The sequence below is a fragment of the Anomaloglossus baeobatrachus genome, chromosome 8, assembly GCF_048569485.1.
Source record: "Anomaloglossus baeobatrachus isolate aAnoBae1 chromosome 8, aAnoBae1.hap1, whole genome shotgun sequence".
Lineage (NCBI taxonomy): Eukaryota > Metazoa > Chordata > Amphibia > Anura > Aromobatidae > Anomaloglossus > Anomaloglossus baeobatrachus.
The window spans coordinates 62062331-62084624 of record NC_134360.1 but is presented as its reverse complement, the minus strand read 5'-3'; the positions used below and the strand labels follow the sequence as shown (position 1 = coordinate 62084624).

The 22294-nt window shown below is 44.0% G+C and overlaps 1 protein-coding gene across 1 annotated transcript in view; it reads left to right on the top strand.

Annotated features, from left to right (window-relative positions):
* SH3BP1 (SH3 domain binding protein 1) overlaps positions 1–22294 on the top strand; it is an 81382-nt gene that overhangs the window by 9551 nt on the left and 49537 nt on the right. Inside the window, exons 2-5 of the mRNA XM_075320822.1 lie at positions 14786–14828; positions 15027–15131; positions 15213–15289; positions 15375–15486. Coding sequence (XP_075176937.1) covers positions 14786–14828; positions 15027–15131; positions 15213–15289; positions 15375–15486 — 337 coding nt within the window. The remainder of the gene's footprint in view (positions 1–14785; positions 14829–15026; positions 15132–15212; positions 15290–15374; positions 15487–22294) is intronic.

Here is a 22294-nt window from a genome sequence, read left to right as displayed (position 1 = left end):
CTTGCCATAATACAAATTCTAACAGTCTATTCAGTAGGACTATCAGCTGTGTATCCACCAGACTTCTGCACAGCACAACTGATGGTCCCAAACCCATTTATAAGGCTAGAAATCCCACTTATTAAACCTGACAGGGAACGCCTGTGAAGTGAAAACCATTTCCGGTGACTACCTCTTGACGCTCATCAAGAGAATGCCAAGAGTGTGCAAAGCAGTAATCAAAGCAAAAGATGGCTATTTTGAAGAACCTAGAATATGACATATTTTCAGTTGTTTCACACTTTTTTGTTAAGTATTTCATTCCACATGTGTTACTTCATAGTTTTGATGCCTTGAATGTGAATCTACAATATTCAGAGTCATGAAAATCAAGAAAACTCTTTGAATGAGAAGGTATGTCCAATATATATACGGTAGTAGAACGACACCACATTTGCATATGGGGGATGCGAATCCTACCAAACAACTGTCCAATTGTTGTAATATGCAAAATAGAAAAATGGAGGCAGCACTCCCGGATAAGTGTAGGTATGTATATGTGTATATATATATATATATATATATATATATATATACAGTTAGGTCCAGAAATATTTGGACAGTGACACAATTTTCGCGAGTTGGGCTCTGCATGCCACCACATTGGATTTGAAATGAAATCTCGACAACAGAATTCAAGTGCAGATTGTAACATTTAATTTGAAGGTTTGAACAAAAATATCTGATAGAAATTGTAGGAATTGTACACGTTTCTTTACAAACACTCCACATTTTAGGAGGTCAAAAGTAATTGGACAAATAAACCAAACCCAAACAAAATATTTTTATTTTCAATATTTTGTTGCGAATCCTTTGGAGGCAATCACTGCCTTAAGTCTGGAACCCATGGACATCACCAAACGCTGGGTTTCCTCCTTCTTAATGCTTTGCCAGGCCTTTACAGCCGCAGCCTTCAGGTCTTGCTTGTTTGTGGGTCTTTCCGTCTTAAGTCTGGATTTGAGCAAGTGAAATGCATGCTCAATTGGGTTAAGATCTGGTGATTGACTTGGCCATTGCAGAAGGTTCCACTTTTTTGCACTCATGAACTCCTGGGTAGCTTTGGCTGTATGCTTGGGGTCATTGTCCATCTGTACTATGAAGCGCCGTCCGATCAACTTTGCGGCATTTGGCTGAATCTGGGCTGAAAGTATATCCCGGTACACTTCAGAATTCATCCGGCTACTCTTGTCTGCTGTTATGTCATCAATAAACACAAGTGACCCAGTGCCATTGAAAGCCATGCATGCCCATGCCATCACGTTGCCTCCACCATGTTTTACAGAGGATGTGGTGTGCCTTGGATCATGTGCCGTTCCCTTTCTTCTCCAAACTTTTTTCTTCCCATCATTCTGGTACAGGTTGATCTTTGTCTCATCTGTCCATTGAATACTTTTCCAGAACTGAGCTGGCTTCATGAGGTGTTTTTCAGGAAATTTAACTCTGGCCTGTCTATTTTTGTAATTGATGAATGGTTTGCATCTAGATGTGAACCCTTTGTATTTACTTTCATGGAGTCTTCTCTTACTGTTGACTTAGAGACAGATACACCTACTTCACTGAGAGTGTTCTGGACTTCAGTTGATGTTGTGAACGGGTTCTTCTTCACCAAAGAAAGTATGCGGCGATCATCCACCACTGTTGTCATCCGTGGACGCCCAGGCCTTTTTGAGTTCCCAAGCTCACCAGTCAATTCCTTTTTTCTCAGAATGTACCCGACTGTTGATTTTGCTACTCCAAGCATGTCTGCTATCTCTCTGATGGATTTTTTCTTTTTTTTCAGCCTCAGGATGTTCTGCTTCACCTCAATTGAGAGTTCCTTAGACCGCATGTTGTCTGGTCACAGCAACAGCTTCCAAATGCAAAACCACACACCTGTAATCAACCCCAGACCTTTTAACTACTTCATTGATTACAGGTTAACGAGGGAGACGCCTTCAGAGTTAATTGCAGCCCTTAGAGTCCCTTGTCCAATTACTTTTGGTCCCTTGAAAAAGAGGAGGCTATGCATTACAGAGCTATGATTCCTAAACCCTTTCTCCGATTTGGATGTGAAAACTCTCATATTGCAGCTGGGAGTGTGCACTTTCAGCCCATATTATATATATAATTGTATTTCTGAACATGTTTTTGTAAACAGCTAAAATAACAAAACTTGTGTCACTGTCCAAATATTTCTGGACCTAACTGTATATATATATATATATATATATATATATATATATATATATATATATATATATATATATATATATTATACAGCTCTGGAAAAAAAATAAGAGACCACTGCAAAATTTTCAGTTTTTCTGATTTTTCTTTTTTATAGGTACAATATATTTTTAAATAAAATGTAAGTTGATCTTTTATTCTATAAACTACTGACAACATCTCCAAATTTCCAAGCAATAAATTCTGTATTTATTTTCTGAAAATAAGAAATGGTCAAAATAACAAAACAATGCATTGCTTTCAGACCTCAAATAATGCAAAGAAAACAAGTTGATTATCATTTAGAAACAACAATACTAATAATGTTTTACCTCAGGAAGAGATCAGAAATCAATATTTTGTGGAATAACTATGATGTTAATCACAGCTTTCATGCGTCTTAGCATGCTTTCCACCAGTCTTTCACACTGCTTTTTTTGTAAGCAGTTCTTCCTAGTTTGATGGCTTGTGACTATCCATCTTCCTCTTGATTACATTCCAGAAGTTTTCAATGGGGTTCAGGTCTGGAGATGGGGCTGGCCATGACAATGACTTTAATTGCAATGCATTTTTTTTGTTATTTTGACCATTTCTCATTTTCAGAAAATACAGTTAGGTCCAGAAATATTTGGACAGTGACACAATTTTTGCGAGTTGGGCTCTGCATGCCACCACATTGGATTTGAAATGAAACCTCTACAACAGAATTCAAGTGCAGATTGTAACGTTTAATTTGAAGGTTTGAACAAAAATATCTGATAGAAATTGTAGGAATTGTACACATTTCTTTACAAACACTCCACATTTTAGGAGGTCAAAAGTAATTGGACAAATAAACCAAACCCAAACAAAATATTTTTATTTTCAATATTTTGTTGCGAATCCTTTGGAGGCAATCACTGCCTTAAGTCTGGAACCCATGGACATCACCAAACGCTGGGTTTCCTCCTTCTTAATGCTTTGCCAGGCCTTTACAGCCGCAGCCTTCAGGTCTTGCTTGTTTGTGGGTCTTTCCGTCTTAAGTCTGGATTTGAGCAAGTGAAATGCATGCTTAATTGGGTTAAGATCTGGTGATTGACTTGGCCTTTGCAGAATGTTCCACTTTTTTGCACTCATGAACTCCTGGGTAGCTTTGGCTGTATGCTTGGGGTCATTGTCCATCAGTACTATGAAGCGTCGTCCGATCAACTTTGCGGCATTTGGCTGAATCTGGGCTGAAAGTATATCCCGGTACACTTCAGAATTCATCCGGCAACTCTTGTCTGCTGTTATGTCATCAATAAACACAAGTGACCCAGTGCCATTGAAAGCCATGCATGCCCATGCCATCACGTTGCCTCCAACATGTTTTACAGAGGATGTGGTGTGCCTTGGATCATGTGCCGTTCCCTTTCTTCTCCAAACTTTTTTCTTCCCATCATTCTGGTACAGGTTGATCTTTGTCTCATCTATCCATAGAATACTTTTCCAGAACTGAGCTGGCTTCATGAGGTGTTTTTCAGCAAATTTAACTCTGGCCTGTCTATTTTTGGAATTGATGAATGGTTTGCATCTAGATGTGAACCCTTTGTATGTACTTTCATGGAGTCTTCTCTTTACTGTTGACTTAGAGACAGATACACCTACTTCACTGAGAGTGTTCTGGACTTCAGTTGATGTTGTGAACGGGTTCTTCTTCACCAAAGAAAGTATGCGGCGATCATCCACCACTGTTGTCATCCGTGGAAGCCCAGGCCTTTTTGAGTTCCCAAGCTCACCAGTCAATTCCTTTTTTCTCAGAATGTACCCGACTGTTGATTTTGCTACTCCAAGCATGTCTGCTATCTCTCTGATGGAATTTTTCTTTTTTTTCAGCCTCAGGATGTTCTGCTTCACCTCAATTGAGAGTTCCTTAGACCGCATGTTGTCTGGTCACAGCAACAGCTTCCAAATGCAAAACCACACACCTGTAATCAACCCCAGACCTTTTAACTACTTCATTGATTACAGGTTAATGAGGGAGACGCCTTCATAGTTAATTGCAGCCCTTAGAGTCCCTTGTCCAATTACTTTTGGTCCCTTGAAAAAGAGGAGGCTATGCATTACAGAGCTATGATTCCTAAACCCTTTCTCCGATTTGGATGTGAAAACTCTCATATTGCAACTGGGAGTGTGCACTTTCAGCCCATATTATATATATAATTGTATTTCTGAACATGTTTTTGTAAACAGCTAAAATAACAAAACTTGTGTCACTGTCCAAATATTTCTGGCCCTGACTGTAAATACAAATTTTTTTGCTTGGAAATTTGGAGACATGTTGTCATTAGTTTACAGAATATTTTTCTGTTCTGCATAGTAGAACAATTGGGCAGTGTGTATATATCTATATATATCTCTGTATAGAGTTTTGTTATTAGGTTTTAGTACTGATCAAAAGATCAAAAATGTACGTGGAACACCAGGTACTGCTGGAGAATGCCCTCCATGCTGCTGCTTCTAGTAAGTGTTTCATCGCTCCCTTTTTTTTTTAACTTCGTTTTATTAACAATTTCAAATATGGTACAACTGACATTTGCTCTATAAAGATAGCTCAGTATATAGATAGTAATATTTAAATATAACAATAAACAGTCATATAAAGTCCATAATATCTTTAGCACTTAAGATAGAACAATGTTATTATCCATACTTCTTATCATTTACATAAATATCTAATTTTATATTGAGCATAAGAACAGCTGTAACTATCAGCATGACCATATTTTGAAAACAAGATAGAAAGAGGAAGAGAAAAAGAAAGAAAGAACAACAGCCACATTGCATTATTATATCTCAATATACCATTGGACAGTGTTTCATATCCCAACATCTAGCGGGAACCTCCATTATCCGCATAATCTCCCTCAAACCTCCGCAAGTGTGTCTGGAGAAGAATTCCACAAACCCCAGATTTTGTTAAATTTTCCCGGGCACCCCCTATTATAATATACCACCCGCTCATAGACTATGGTTGCATTGACTAGTTTAACCCAGGACCGCACAGTTGGATTCGAATCTCCCATCCACCTCAGACCTATTAATTTCCTAGCCAGAAACAATGCCACTCTGAGGAATATTGTCATGTAATGATCCCAGGACTCTTCCTCCACTACCCCAAACAGGCATATCAAAGGGTCACACAAAACAGGAATCGACACAATCGATGTCAGCAGAGATGTCACTTCCCGCCAGTACGAAGATATATTGGGACAGCTCCAAATCATATGTATGAAATTTGCCCCTGAGAGATGACACCTCGGGCACTCCGGTGTATGAGAATGGCCCATACTAAATAATCGAGTTGGCGTAAGGTATGCCTGGTGGACAATGTAGCATTGAATCAACTTATTATTAACCGAAGGGGATACCGCAGTCGGAGATTCCAATATCTCTTCCCATTCCTCTCCCTGTAGAGAGGGAATTAGAGATTTCCATCTATCCTGGGCTGGCAAGGGGTCCGACTCCACCCCCTCCGACAACAGGTAAGTATATATAGCTGAGATGAGGCCTCGAGGTCCTTGTGATTTTAGAATACCTATCATAGGAAGTGATGATATCAATTTCCTCACTCCAATTTTCTGTATGTGGGAATGAATCGCTGTGCGAATCTGCAGGTATCTAAAAAACTGTGACCTTGGAACATTATATTCAATCTGGACTTGTTCAAAGGACTTGAAGGTTGTGGTTCCCGGGACAAAAAGATCACCTAATGCACTGACGCTGTGAGTGGCCCAGAATTGCGCCGAGGGGTGATCTCTCAGAGTATGGAAGTGCCTATTCCCCCATAATGGGAGTTCCGCCACCACCCTCTTGGCTTGTCGCCAGACTAATCTTGCCAACCTGAGGAGGGGTAATTGCCGTGGTGTTCTCAGTCCATCTGATTCCAGAAAACCCACTAAACAATCAGTCCCAGCCGCATGTGCCAAGTGACTCTCAGAGTTTGGCAGCTGACATCCAGGCATCCAAGTCTCTAGTGCCCTAAGCTGTCCCGCCAGATAGTACAGGAAGAACTCCGGCAGAGCCATCCCTCCCAGTCTTTTGGATCTCTGTAAAATGGATATGAAATGGATCGAAGTTTGTGTCTGGATTTCCCCCATATGAAAGAGGTAGTAAGCGAGTTCAACATTGAGAAGAAGGATTTGGGTACTGATACTGCACTATGTTGTAGTGTATAACTAAGCTTTGGAAGTAATTTCATTTTGATTAAATTTATTCTGCCAACCACTGACAGGGGTAGCTTGCTCCACAAGTTATATTTAAGTTTAACGTGCTCCAGAAGTGGTGTTAGGCTATGTGTCCACGGGAGAATGTAGCTGCGGATTTTTCTGCATCAAAATCTCTTTCCCGCAAAATCCGCACCTTTTCAAAGGTGCGGATTTGCCACGGATTTACCGCGGATTTAATGCGGATTTTGGTGCGGATTTTTTTATTTTTTTTCCCCAATTTTAAAGCCAAAATCCGGATGAAAATCCGCAACAATAATTGACATGTTGCAGATTTTTCCGGATCAAAATCCGCACGAAATCCGCTGCGGAAAAATCCGCAGCATGGGCACAGCATTTCCAAAATGCCATAGAAATGGCTGAGTGCCTGAGCTGCAGATTTTCGGGAACTCCGCGGCTTTTCCGCGAGAAATCCGCGGCAAAATCCGCGCATTTTCCGCAGCGTGGGCACATAGCCTTATACTCGTCTGCAGGTCTAGTGTATGGTCTTTCTGTATGTGTATGCCCAGGTATTTAAAGCTAGTTACCACTTGCAGAGGTGACCTACCCTCCATTGAAATTCCAGACCCATGCATTAATGGCATCAAAGCCGACTTATCCCAGTTGATGCGTAGTCCCGAAAACTCACCAAATGTATCTATAGTGTCTATAACCACCGGTAGAGTCTCTTGCACTCGATCTAAGAAGACAACCATGTCATCTGCATACAATCCTATTTGATCTGTGCGGTCGGCTATAGTGATTCCGGTGATCTGTGGATGAGAGCGGATTCTAATTGCCAAAGCTTCAATAACCACCGTATTTTTCGGACCATAAGACGCACTTTTTTCCCCCCAAATGTTGGGGGAAAGTTGGGGGTGCGTCTTATGGTCTGACTGTGGCTGCGGGGAATGAGGTGCTGCGGTGGAGCGGGTCATCGGGGGGCACGAGCAGGCTGTAGCAGCCTGCTGTGACCACGTGTGCCCGCTCATTACATATGCACGCCCATCCTCCCGCCCATTTCTCAGCGCAGAAGCCGGCACTGACAGGTGGGCGGGAGGACGAGCGGGGACGCGCGCATAGTAAAGAGCCGGTCCGAATGATCACCCCTGGCAATTACAGCCTGGAGTGATCATGTGCGGCTGTATTCACTGCCCCCCGCGCGTCATCATCAGCGCGGGGTGCAGTGAATCAGTACACTCACCCGTCCCCGTGTGTGGAGCCGTCCCCCTGCTGCACGCGATGTCTTCCTGTCTGTGCCGGTCAGCTGATCTGTGCTGGTCAGCTGATCGGCACAGACAGGAAGACATCGCGTGCTGCAGGGGAACGGCTCCACACACACACACACACAGGTCAGTGGTGCAGAGAGGAAGATGATCGGCTGCAGGGAGTGAGGAAAAGGTGAGTATAAACGTTTGTTTTTTTTTCTCTGTGCTATAGGATACAGGCCATATACCAGGATGGTATATGAGCACGATGGGGGCATATAGCAGGATGGGAGTATATGAGCAGGAGGGATGGGGGTATATGAACAGGATGGAAGTATATGAACAAGATGGGGGTATATGAACAGGATGGGGGTATATGAACAGGATGGGAGTATATGAGCAGGATGGATGGGGGGTATATGAACAGGATGGGGGTATATGAACAGGATGGGAGTATATGAGCAGGACGGATGGGGGGTATATGAACAGGATGGGGGTATATGAACAGGATGGGAGTATATGAGCAGGATGGATGGGGGGTATATGAACAGGATGGGGGTATATGAACAGGATGGGAGTATATGAGCAGGATGGGGAAATATGAACAGGATGAGGTATATGAACAGGATGGGGGTATATGAACAGGATGGGGTATATAAATAGGATGGGGGAATATGAGCAGGATGCTGGTATATAAGCAGGATGGGGGTATATGAGCAGGATGGGGGTTTATAGCAGGATCATATACAAGGCAGGAGGATCATTACCAGGATGGGGTACCTTAGTAGAGAATTTGGGGACATTACCCCCATAACAGTGTCAGCAGCAGATCCTCGCCCCATAACAGTGTGTCATGACCAAATTTTTTTGCTAAAGTTTTATTTTCCTCCTCTAAAACCAGGGTGCGTCTTATAGTCTGGTGCGTCTTATAGTCCGAAAAATACGGTAGTGCAAACAATGCTGGAGACAGAGGGCATCCCTGTCTTGTGCCCCGATTCAATGAGAAGGGTGTAGACATAGCACCATTGACTAGTATCCTGGCTGTCAGGGACCTATACAACATATGAATCCAATTACTGAATTTAGGCCCAAAAGCGAATCTCTGGAGGCAGGCAAATAAAAATGACCATTCTACTGAGTCAAATGCCTTGGTCGCGTCCAGCGAGGCCAAGGCCCACTCGTTCTCCTGGACCAGTGTGCTATATGGCACTATGGACTGGACCCGTCTTATATTTATAGAGGTGTTTTTCCCAGGCATAAATCCGGTTTGATCTGGGTGAACTATACTCAATATGCCTGAATTAAGCCTGGACGCCAGTATTTTGGTAAAGATCTTGTAATCCACGTTAACTAGGGATATAGGATGGTATGAACCGCAGTCTAGTGGGTCTTTACCCTCCTTCCTCAGCACGACTATATGCGCTTCGTATAAGGAGGCAGGTAGAGAGTCGCTAGCTGAAAAATGTGAGAAAACCTCTAAAAGAATCGGGGCCAATACGTCACAATATTTACTATAGAATCTATGGGAAGGCCATCTGTACCCGGAGATTTTCCCCTAGCCATATCCGAGATGGCAGTAATCACTTCATCCAGTGTGATGTCCGCCTCCAGAGACTCCTGTTGTGATCCACTCAAAGTGGGAAACTCCAAATCCGACAAATATGTCACGCAACTTTGAACTCCATGAGGATTTCTAGAAGTGTATAGGGTTTTATAGTATTCACAAAAGCACTCTAAAATATCTTCAGGGGATGTAGCTATTGAGCCATCCATCCTCCGTATACCCAATATTGTATTTGAAGTGTTGTGTTGCCTAAACATATATGCCAATAATTTACTGGATTGATTTCCAAGCTCAAAATATGATTGTCGGGTAAAGAATACCGTAATTTGCGTTTGGACTTGGTCTCAGAGTGCTGCATATATAACCTATATGATTGCATCCAGGCCGCCCTATTTCCATCGGTTGGGGCCGATATATATATTGCCTCTGAGTCCCTAAGTCTCCCCTCTACTATATCATCCTCAGTTTTAGTCACTCTTTTAAGATATGTTATAGTTGAAGGCAAACACCCTCTAAGGTAGGCTTTAAGAGTGTCCCACACCAAGTTAATAGTCCAGGGTTTAGGGTGGGCTTCCAGGAAATCCTCTATTTGGGTCAGAGTTCTATCACTTTGATCTATTAGTTTCAGCCAAAAGGGGTTTAACCTCCAAAAGGGTTTTCCAACACCTTGGTTAGTCTTCATAGTAAGAATCAAAGGGCTGTGATCTGATATGCCCCTGACCCCGTGTACCACGTCATCCACCCAAGTTGCGATATTGCTCGACCCAAAAATATAATCTAGTTGGGACAGCGTGCGTCTAGTAGAAGAATGACATGTATATTCTCGGGTGTTAGGATGCCGGAGTCGCCAAAGGTCAATCCACCCACCTCCCTCCGCGCATTGCTGCAAATCAGTCAAGTGTGTGGCCGAATGTTGTCCCCCTCCATCCATCCGAAACCTGTCCTGCTCCTCATTCATCACAAGATTAAAATCCCCCCTACATAACACATACGCATCTGGATAATTGAGAGCAAAGCTCAGTGCTTGTTTAAGAATGGAGATGCGAGCTGGCGGGGGGTTGTAAATACATAACAGCACATAATCTCTAGAGTTTATAGACGCATATATAAACACAAATCGCCCCTCCGGGTCACGCCTCACCACCTTTACTTCCCAACGGATATGTCTATGGACCAATAGAGAGACACCCCTGGAGTAGCTGGTGTGGAATGCATGTGCCGACCATTGTACCCATGGTTTGTTTACTAGTCTGGCTGTGTCCCGTGTGATGTGAGTCTCTACCAGTACCACCAGTTGGGCCTTGACTTGCTTAATTTGGGAGAATACCTTAATACGTTTTTTTGGGCGATTTAAGGCCTCTGACATTTCAGGTCATAAATATTAGCTCTGACCCCATATCACATAGATCTTTTTATAGAACCAGGATGCCAGGTATAAGACGCTTTCTGCCCTGCAATTAAGTGTGGTTAACCCTCCAACAGTAATAAGCCTGTCCCTGCAAAGAAATAAAGTTAATGCAATTGCAGCTGTAAACATATAGAACCAATATCGAACTTCAGGATCTTTCCGATAAGTCCTGTAAAACATTTCAAACATCAATGGGGATACCACCACTGAATACAGTGTCCTGGTATAGGTGGTATAAGGGTGCACAAGATAGGGCTCCCATTTCACAAGAACCAATTCCTGGCCAATTCCTCCATCACTCGAAGCACAGGGAAGTCCCATATGTCTCCAAAGGGGGCTTCAAGCAACCTTGGAAGAAGAGGGTCGCCAGGGGGCACAGAAAATGTCACCTAGGAAAGTAATCTCATGGCTTCTTAGGTTTCGGGTGTACCTGTAGCCAGTCCTCAGCCTCAGCAGGTGTAGTAAAAAACAGAGGCGACCCTTCATGCACTATGTGGAGCCGGGCAGGGTACAGCATAGAGTAGATGATGTTCCGCTCCCTTAATTTCTTCTTCACCTCCATGAAGTGGGCCCTCTGCTTCTGGAGGTCCACCGAAAAGTCCGGAAAGATCGAGAGCGCAGCATTATTGAACTTGAGTGGGCTCTTCTGTCGGGCCAGACGGAGTGCTGTGTCTCTATCTCTGTAGTTGAGCATCCTTGCTAAAAAGGGACATGGTGGCGCGCCTGGAATAGGAGGCTTCATTGGAACTCTGTGCGCCCTTCTCCACCGCAAATGTCGAGGAGAACTCATCTCCGAGATTACATTTCAGCCACTCCTCCAGGAATTGTTCCGGATGCTGACCTTCCGAGCGCTCTGGCAGTCCTATGATTCGTATATTGTTTCGACGCATGCGGTTCTCCAGATCGTCTGCTTTCTGGCGCCATGCATTTGCCGATCCGGCCATTGTGGTCATTTTTGTTTTGAGTGTTACAGTTTGATCCTCCAGTTCAGATACTCGCGTCTCGACTTCCGCTGTTCGGGCCCTCAGGGATTGCATGTCCTGACGCAGGAGGCCCACCTCTGAATGTACCTGCTCAATCTTCCCTGTGAGGGAGCTGTTGCTTGTAGAAATTGCTTGTAGAAGCTGTTCATACACCTGCCTCAGGGTTAAATCATCTCGATCCTCTGACCCGTCATCCAATAGTGCCTGACCTTTTGGGGTGGCATTTCTCTTGGCTTTAGGGGCATCTGCCTGACCACCCCTTGCGAACTCCTTAAGTTTGTCAATAGCTCCACTTTGTTTAGGGGGACTCATATTGATACACTGGGGATTTGCTGATTCTGCACCCCTCTCTTATCGTGCCCCTGTGCGTCTGAATCTGTGCCTTTATAATGTATATTTAGTAATATGTCTGTCTCCACTTTCTCACCACGTCCAGAGAGCCAGAAAACAGCCACTTATATGGTGGATAATAAGAATGAAGGGAGTCCCAGGGCAGCACAGCACTCAGGCTGTATTTATCAGGATGATGCAGGCCTGCGCAGCGTGGGGGCTTCAATATGTGTCACTTATTTGTTTTCATGTGTCAGGAAAAATCTGCAGGGCCTGTTTTTCAAGGCACACACTCCAGACCCTCCAGCACTCTATTTGTTAAAGTCTCCCACACTGCAGCCGGCCCCTTAATGTGCTGCACACTGACTGCCAGTTACACAGCTAAGGGTACTTTCACACTTGCGTTGAACGGTATCCGTTGCATTGCGTTGTGTAACGGATGCAACGGATGTGTTGCATATAGTGGCACAACGGATGCAACGGATGCTGCAAAACAACGCAATTCGTTTTGATTTTTTTTTTTTACAGTTTTACCAGCGGCAGACTATTGTAAACGATCAGCTGATCGCTCCCTGCAGCCGGCCGCCGGGTGATCAGCTGATCGCTCCCTGCAGCCGGCCGCCGGGTGATCAGCTGATCGCTCCCAGTAGCCGGCCGCCGGGTGATCAGCTGATCGCTCCCTGCAGCCGGCCGCCGAGTGATCAGCTGATCGCTCCCTGCAGCCGGCCGCCGGGTGATCAGCTGATCGCTCCCTGCAGCCGGCCGCCGGGTGATCAGCTGAGCGCTGTCACTTGCCGGCGCCCGGGCATGCCGGTGGGCGCTCAGCTGAGCGCTGTCACTTGCCGGCAGCCGGGCATGCCGGCGGCCGGGCATGCCAGCGGGCGGGCGCTCAGCTGAGCGCTGTCACTTGCCGGCGCCCGGGCATGCCGGCGGGCGCTCAGCTGAGCGCTGTGACTTGCCGGCGGCCGGGCATGCCAGTGGCCGGTCGCTCAGCTGAGCGCTGTCGCTTGCCGACGGCCGGGCGCTCAGCTGAACGTTCGGCCACCGCGAGCCAAAATAAAGTTTGATTTTAAAAAAAAAAAAAGAGCATGCGCAGTGGAATCCAGAGGATTCCGCTGCTCAAAATAACGTTACATGCTGCGTTCCTCCCGCTGGGCGGAAGCAACGGAGCGTCGCTCAGCGGAAGCAACGCAGGTCCTCTTGGTACAATCCGTCACCCATACAAGTCTATGGGAAACAGCGGAATCCGTTAACGGATTCCGCTGTTTTCCAAAAGGGCGGATTGTAACGGAAGGAAATAAACGCAAGTGTGAAAGTACCCTAAGAGAGAATTAACTTCCCTGTGCTCACCGCTCCTGGGTCTTCACCTCTGGCCATAAATCTGTCACTCCTCACTGCTCTCCGGAGTCATGCTCTGCTGCTCACTGTGGAAATGCATGCTGTAGGGAAGATGGCTACTGCTCCACACTCCCCAGCCTCAGGAGATCCAGCAATGCCGTGCAAAAGTCAGGGAATAGCTCCAGTGGGAATCACCAGCCTCCAGATGGTGTCTCCTATAACAGCAGCAGGTCAGTGAGTAAATAGGTCAGGTAACCGGGTGTAAATGGCCAGGATAAGATCAGGATTATAGGAGCTCTCTTCCCATGCGTCCTCTCTGGTCGGCTACATCGCCCCGCCCCCTTCATCGCTCCCTTGCAGTAGATTCACAGCTACACTGCTTAGTACTAGAGCAGATTCACAGCTACACTGCTTAGTACTGGAGAAGATTTCACAGCTAAATGGCTTAGTACTGCAGCAGATTCACAGCTGCACTGCTTAAGTACTGCAGCAGATTCACAGCTACACTGCTTAATAATGCAGCAGATTTACAGCTAGACTGCTTAGTAATGCAGCGGAGTCACAGCTAGACTGCTTAGTAATGCAGCAGAGTCACAGCTACACTGCTTAGTACTGCAGCAGATTCACAGCTACACTGCTTAGTACTGCAGCAGATTCACAGCTACACTGCTTAGTACTGCAGCAGATTCACAGCTACACTGCTTAGTAATGCAGCAGATTCACAGCTACACTGCTTAGTACTGCAGCAGATTCACAGCTACACTGCTTAGTACTGCAGCAGATTCACAGCTACACTGCTTAGTACTTGAGCAGAGTTACAGCTACACTGCTTAGTACTGGAGCAGAGTTACAGCTACACTGCTTAGTACTGGAGCAGAGTTACAGCTACACTGCTTAGTACTGGAGCAGAGTTACAGCTACACTGCTTAGTACTAGAGCAGAGTTACAGCTACACTGCTTAGTACTGCAGCAGATTCACAGCTACACTGCTTAGTACTGCAGCAGATTCACAGCTACACTGCTTAGTACTGCAGCAGAGTCACAGCTACACTGCTTAGTATAGCTGTATGTCCTCCATTCTGCTGCTACCTCTGAACAGGGGTTACTTACAGATTGGAGGGCAGGAATGCCTTGTGTATACATGCACTGTGTATTTGAGGTAACAGCTTAGTAATGCATTAGATTCACAGCTACACTGCTTAGTACTGCAGCAGAGTTACAGCTACACTGCTTAGTACTGCAGCAGAGTTACAGCTACACTGCTTAGTATGGATGCATGTCCTCCATTCTGCAGCTACCTCTGAACAGGGGTTACATACATATTGGAGGGCAGGAATGCCTTGTGTCTATGTGCACTGTGTATCAGAGGTATTAGAGATAGAGCAGGCTACAGGTCATATAATGGGAAGAAATAATGTTATTCCACATGTAAACACGACACTCACGGAAGCACATGTACACTTTAACCTTTTCTTAAATTATTTCAGATCACAAGATGTCACCGACCTCCTAACCGAGGACTTATTGTCTGTAAGTAAAATTCCTTCTGCCATTTCTGAAACCCTAGATATACCTCTGTGATGGGTGGCTGATTAGTGTGGGATAGTGGTGGTGTACATGGAATGGTGGATACTATATACAGGATGATATGGAATCTGCACTGTAGGGTGTGGATGATTCCGGTGCCGAGGTTACTTCCCTCATCTCTTTCACGCTTTTGTTCCCCAGGCAGATCAGCAGGTGGACATTATGAAGCGAGTGGCTCATCTTGTTGGAAAACGTCTGGCAAATTGTATGCAAGGTCCAGCAAGTTCTGACAGGGACAAGAAGCTGGTGAGCTAATGGGGCTTTGTATCCGCGGCACGGGGACTTCTGTACATTGAACGAGGCTTCTGATAGTCTTTGTCTTTGCAGAAGAAACTCGCCCTGATGTCTCTGTCATTAGCCATGGCTGATGGCTTGAAAGAAATGGATAGTGAGTCAAGTCTGAGGTGAGAGTGGTGACCAGACAGGGATCCGGAGTGATGGGGAACTGTAGTTTTGAGATTAGTAACCTCTAATGTGTGGCTTCCTTAGGAGGACACTGGAGATGGGCTGCTGTGTGGAGGGGTTTCTGGCCCAGGATCTGGCAGATTATGAAATGAACATGGAACGAGACGTTCTCCAGCCACTGACCAGGCTAAGTGAGGTAATGACCCAGACCTATAGCCCTTCAGTTCCCAACTTCTACCGCCCCCTTAGGCTCAGATATTTCACAGGCCAACAACTGCAGAGTTCTCAGTAAAAAAGAACCTCAATATTTGTGGAACCCTACAGTTATATCTAGAACTGTCCACAGCTATAACCTAGAAGATGGGAAGAATTGTTTCCATTTTTGCATATAACAGAAGTTGTGTAATATAGTGCGAATTAAAGGAAGTCTTCATAAATTATAAACTGAGTGATCTTCGACTAGACAGATGAAGATCTGTGTAGATAATTGTAGAATTAGGCATCTGCATACTAGTAATCTGTATTCATCCAATAATTTAGGGGGAGTAACATGAAGAGACAATGGTAGACGAGGATCTGGGTGTAAAAATCTGCAGGCATAAATCATAAATCTACGAAGCGTGAAACTAGAAGAGTTTAAAGATTTGAGTAAAATAACCTGTGGGTAGCATATATTATAGACTAGAGGAAGAAAACCAGGAGAGTCACTTGCAAAGACGGATCTGGGTGTAATAACCTGGATTCATCATGATTTAGGGAGAGTATTCTAGGGAAGAGACGTTAGAGAAGGATCTGGGTGTAATAATCTGCATTCATTTTTTAGAGAAAGTAAAACAAGGGGAGATACTTGTAGAGAGGGACCTGGTGGTAATAATCTGTGGGCATCATATATTATAAGGGGAGTAAAACTAGGAGAGTCACTTGCAAAGAAGGATCTGGGTGTAAAAATCTGCATTCATCATGTTTTAGGGAGAGTAAAATGAGGAGAAACAGTTGTAGAGAAGGATCTTTATATAACATTCTGCATTCATCATTTTTAGGGAGAGAAAAACTAGGAGTGATACTTGAAGAGAAGACCTGTTGGTAATAATTTGTGGGCATCATATATTATAGGGGGCGTAAAACTAGGATCACTTGCAAAGAAGGATCTGGGTGTAATAATCTGCATTCATCATGTTTTAGGGAGGGTAAAACTAGGGGTGAAGCTTTTAGAGAAGGACCTGGTAGTAATAATTTGTGGGCATCATACATTCTACAGGGAGTAAAACTAGGAGAGTCACTTGTAGAGAAGGATCTGTGTGTACTTGTAGATCAAGACTAAATAACAACATGCACTGTCAATCAGGTGTTAAAGCCAGACAGATATTGCCATGTATTATAAGAGGCCTGGACTCATGGCACAGGGACTTAAATCCACTTTACAATGCATTATGCCGTTCACTTCTGGGCACTAGTTAAAAAAATAATTCTGTGTAGTAAGAAAATGTATGATAAGAGCTGTCCATTGTAGCCTTAATCTCAGGTTCAACTCTTTTGTGCTCACTCCCCTTTGTTATAAAAAGTCATGTGTCTTACCACCTGACACCGGTGATAGAATCTTCACTCTCATGCTGACCACTTTTAAAGAATCTCTGAGGAGTTCTGACAGTTGTAGCTGTGGTGCTTAGCTGCATTGAAGGACCTTGGAGTGTTTTCCTTTTTGTGTCTATTTTCCACCTGTCTGTCTCCCTTCCCTTGTGTTGTGTTATTGCAGTGGCGAGACTAGGGTTCTCACCAGCCTTCTCACTAGCCGGGTGAATGCAGGGAAAGCGAGGGCCAAGGCACGTGATCGGCGATTGAAGGAAGGACCCATATAGGGACGTTAGGGAGTGCAGGGATGAGCTTCAGGTGAGTAAAGGAAGTTACCCTGCCTCCCCCTCTACCTAGCGCCAGGGCTCACCGCTTTATCGTGTTCCCTGTGTGTTGCAGCACTCCCTGGATGTTCCTTTATGTGAGACACACATGTCCTGTATATACTGCACAATATGCTGCTGAGAACAATGGTTTTTAAGAAAGTTTAAAAATCACATCACCTCACAAATAAGCATTCTGTTCCTTCATTTGGCGTTTGCCAGCCTGTTTACACTGATTAATTTATGAGAAACAAGCATTTCCATGTATGCTCATTCCAGATACTCGGCCAGTGTAAATGTAGCATAAAAGGGAACATGAATGGGGAAGTGTTCTTTTATGTTTTAAGTTGCAGTGCAATAGAAGAATGCAGCACAGATTAATGTGTAGGAACAGACGGGTATAATGCTGCAGCCTGGACTGTCTGTATCACTGTAACATACCACCGCTATGAATGATGAAATCTCTGTATCCCCGCAGTATGCTTCTGCTGTCAATGAAGGAGTATCTATGACTTCAACATACTACCACTGTTAAACAAGCACTCCGAAGTATATCTTTTTATTCAGTGAGTGTGTATACAGTGTCTTGCAAAAGTATTCACCCCCTTGGCATTTTTCGTGTTTTGCTACCTCACAACCTGGAATTCCACTTCATGGAAAGAACATGCCTACAACTGAAAACATTTGGTTTTCATTTTATTTACAAAATAACTGAAAACGTCAGTGTGCATAACTATTCACCCCCTCTAAAGTCGGTACTTTGTAGAGCCTCCATTTGCGGCAATTACAGGTGCAAGTCACTTTGGATAAGTCTCTATGAGCTTTCCACATCTTGCCACTGGGATTTTTGCCCAATCCTCCATGCAAAACTGCTCCAGCTCCTTCAAGTTAGATGTTTCCTCTGGTGAACAGCAATCTTCAAGTCTGACCACAGATTCTCCATTGGTCTGGGCTGTGACTCGGCTGCTCCAATACATTTACACATTTCCCCCTTAAACCACTTGTGTTGCTTTAGCAGTATCTTTGGATCATTGTCTTGTTGGAATATGAACCTCCGTCCCAGTCTCAAATCACTGACAGTCTGAAACAGGTTTTGCTCAAAAATATCCTTTTATTTCGAACCATCCATCTTCCCACTGACTTGGACCATTTTCCCTGTCTTTGCTGCCAAAAAACATCCCCACAGCATGATGCTGCCACCACCATGTTTCACTGTGGGAATTCTGTTCTTGTGATGATTAGCTGTATTGGTTTGGTGCCAGACATGGCGTTTACCTTGGTGGCCAAAAAGCTCCATTTTGGTCTCCACACTGACCATAGCACCTTCCTCCATACATTTGGGGAGTCTCCCACATGTCTTTTTGTAGGCTCAAAACGAACCTTCCAATTTTTGGTTGTAAGACGTTTTCTGCCCACTCTTCCATAAAGACTGGCACTATGGAGTGTACGGCTTTTTGTGGTCGCATGGACAGATACTCCAGTCTCTGCTTGGGAACTCTGCAGGTCCTTCGGGGTTACCTTTGGTTTCTCTGCTGCGTTTCTGATTAATGCCCTCCTTGCCCAGGCTGAGAATTTTGTTGGGCGGTCCTTTCTTGGCAAGTTTGTTGTGGCCCCATGTTCTTTCTATTTGATGATAATGGATTTCATGGTGCTCCGGGGATTATCAGAGATTGGGATATTTTTTTAGAACGCAACCATGACTTGTACTTCTCAAAAACTTTGTCTCTGACTTCTTTGGAGATTACCTTGGTCTTCATCGTGCTATTTGGAGATCTCTTTGGTCTTCATGGTGTTGTTTGGAGATCTCCTTGGTCTTCATGGTGTTGTTTGGAGCCCTCCTTCGTCTTCATGGTGTTGATTGGTTAGTGACACTTAGGGCGGCTTTGCACGTTGCAACATCGCACATGCGATGTCGGTGGGGTCAAATCAAATGTGACGCACTTCCGGCGTCACTTTCGAGATCGTAGTGTGTAAATGCTAGATGATACGATTAACGAACGCAAAAGCGTCGTTATCGTATCATCGTTGCAGGCTCCGACTTTTTCATAATTATGCTGCAGCGACAGGTACGATGTAGTTCCTCGCTCCTGCGGCTGCACACATCGCTGTGTATAAGGCTATGTGCGCACTAGAGATGTGAAGTTTCTCAAGAAAATTTCTTGAGAAACTTCTTGGAGTGAAAGATTTCCGGACCTCCGGAAAAAATCCGCACCAAATCCGCATGCGGATTTGACGCGGATTTGCCGCGGATTAGCCGCGGAATAGCTGCGGAATTGCCACGATTTTCCCGCGGGTGGTTCCCTTCGGATTTTTGCAGGCTGTACTGCAGAAATCCGCAGGGTACCTGCGGAAATAATGGACATGTTCATTTTCTCAAGAAAGTTTCTCGAGAAATTCTTCTTGCGGAAATTTCTTGAGAAAAATCCGCACAAGTGCGCACAGCTTTTTTTTTTTTTCATAGAAATTGCTGGGAAATGTCTGCACAAAGATTGCAGACATTTCTCAAGAAATTTCCGCGGCAAATCCGCGGGTAAATCCGCGGGTAAAAAGCTCTAGTGCGCACATAGCCTAACGCCGCAGGAGCGAGGAACATCAGCTTACCTGCCGCCGGCGGCTATGCGGAAGGAGGTGGGCGGGATGTTTACATCCTGCTCATCTCCGCCCCTCCGCCGCTATTGGCCTCCTGCCGTGTGACGTCGCTATGACGCCGCACGACCCGCCCCCTTAGGAAGGAGGCGGGTCGCCGGCCAGAGCGACGGTCGCAGGGCAGGTGAGTGCATGTGAAGCTGGCGTAGCGATAATTTTCGCTACGCCAGCTATCACAAGATATCGTACCTGTGACGGGGGCGGGGACTATCGCGTGCGACATCGCAGCATCGGCTTGCGATGTCGCAACGTGCAAAGCCCGCCTTAGATTGCACACAGGTGGACTTACTTTCACTAAGCATGTGACTTATGAAAGTAATTGATAGCACCAGAGATTTTTAGGAACTTCATATCAAAAGGAGTGAATACATATGCACATAGCAATTTTTATTTATTTTATCAAATAAATTAAGTTTTTGCCTATATTTTATTTAATTCCTTACCCCAACTTACACTTATGCATCACACACAAATCGGATTACAAAAAAATTTAAACACAGGTTGTAATGTAATAAAATAGGTAGACAGCCAAGGGGGTGAATACTTTTGCAAGGCACTTTCTGTGCTTGAAGTGTACTGCAAGTGTATTAATATACTCACCTCCAGTTGCTCTCTCCAGTGTCCAGGTCTGTTCTGCTCCTCTTTTCAGTGATGTCACAGAATTCTAACTAGCCAGCCCACTCAATTTGTGAGCCGGAAGTCTCCTTTGCAATGTATGTCTATGTAACCTCGCTCTGAGGCTCCATAGCCTTACACTGTAATAGCTAATTCCAGGTCACACCAAGTGTAGTGAGACCCGATAAGGCTCTGAAAAGGAGTGACATCACTGAGAAGAGGAGCAGAACGACATTGGAGAAGACAGTAGGTTGAGCAGTTGCAGCAGCTCTGGTGGTGGTTAGGTGGCACCAGAGTCTTTGCAGACTGTCAGCTTTCTCAAAGTGATGGGTTTTCAAGTTCCATCTGAAAGTTCCGAATGTGGTAGATAATCGGACTTGTTGGGGCACAAAATTCCAGAGGATGAGGGATACTCGGGAGAAGTCTTGGGAACTTATGAGTGTGGAGGAGAGAAGGAGGTCTTGGGAGGACCATCGATTCCGTGTAGGATAATATCGGGAGATTAGTTCGGAGATATATGGAGAAGAAAGATTATAGACGGCTTTGTAGATCATATCCCTATAATCACTTCAAAAGACCATATCATAGTGCAAAATATTCAATCTTTATTAACATGATTAAAAAAACATGTACACAAAAGACACAAAGACATGATTAAAAATTGTGAAAAAAGGTGTAAAATGAAGGGTCTATCAAAAAGACATCCATGATTTTAACAAACTTCATTTATAATATTATTTGATATATTGAAACCATCACATATCATCCCCTGTATTCTGAGATGAATTTATTCAAACATATGAAGGATATATGTGCAAATCTCATTGCATGTAATTCATGAATAATGGTTATTTAAGTTTTTTTCTGAAAAAGCAAGAGAAATAACCTTCAAATGGTGGACAGGAAAACTGCATGTAAATGAGAATCAAAGTGCTCTAGGATTATGGGAAGAATGTATATGTCCCATTATATATAATTTTTACCTGAAGTTGATAGAGCCTCCCTCACACCACTCCAACGATCGTTTCACGTATCTTCGTCCCTGACGAAGATACGTGAAACGATCGTTGGAGTGGTGTGAGGGAGGCTCTATCAACTTCAGGTAAAAATTATACCATCCATCTGCATGTTTGCCCTATATGGGCTTTAAAATATTGGTCTGTGAGGAATGATCGGATCTCTTTTACTATGAGATTTGACACTTCTGCGATATGCTCTATTTCTGTGTCCATTGTATAAAGATTATCCTTCTTTGCAAAGTATATAAACATTATGCCTATTTAGGCATTTATATATAATGGGACATATACATTCTTCCCATAATCCTAGAGCACTTTGATTCTCATTTACATGCAGTTTTCCTGTCCACCATTTGAAGGTTATTTCTCTTGCTTTTTCAGAAAAAAACTTAAATAACCATTATTCATGAATTACATGCAATGAGATTTGCACATATATCCTTCATATGTTTGAATAAATTCATCTCAGAATACAGGGGATGATATGTGATGGTTTCAATATATCAAATAATATTATAAATGAAGTTTGTTAAAATCATGGATGTCTTTTTGATAGACCCTTCATTTTACACCTTTTTTCACAATTTTTAATCATGTCTTTGTGTCTTTTGTGTACATGTTTTTTTAATCATGTTAATAAAGATTGAATATTTTGCACTATGATATGGTCTTTTGAAGTGATTATAGGGATATATACTTAGTAACGCTCCAAAGACCACCACAAAAAGATTTTCTGAGCATTGATAACTTCCTTGTGAGTAAAGGCTTTGTAGATCAGCCTAAGAAAGAAAGAAAATGAGCATATACTCTGCTATAAAAAGATATAGTACAT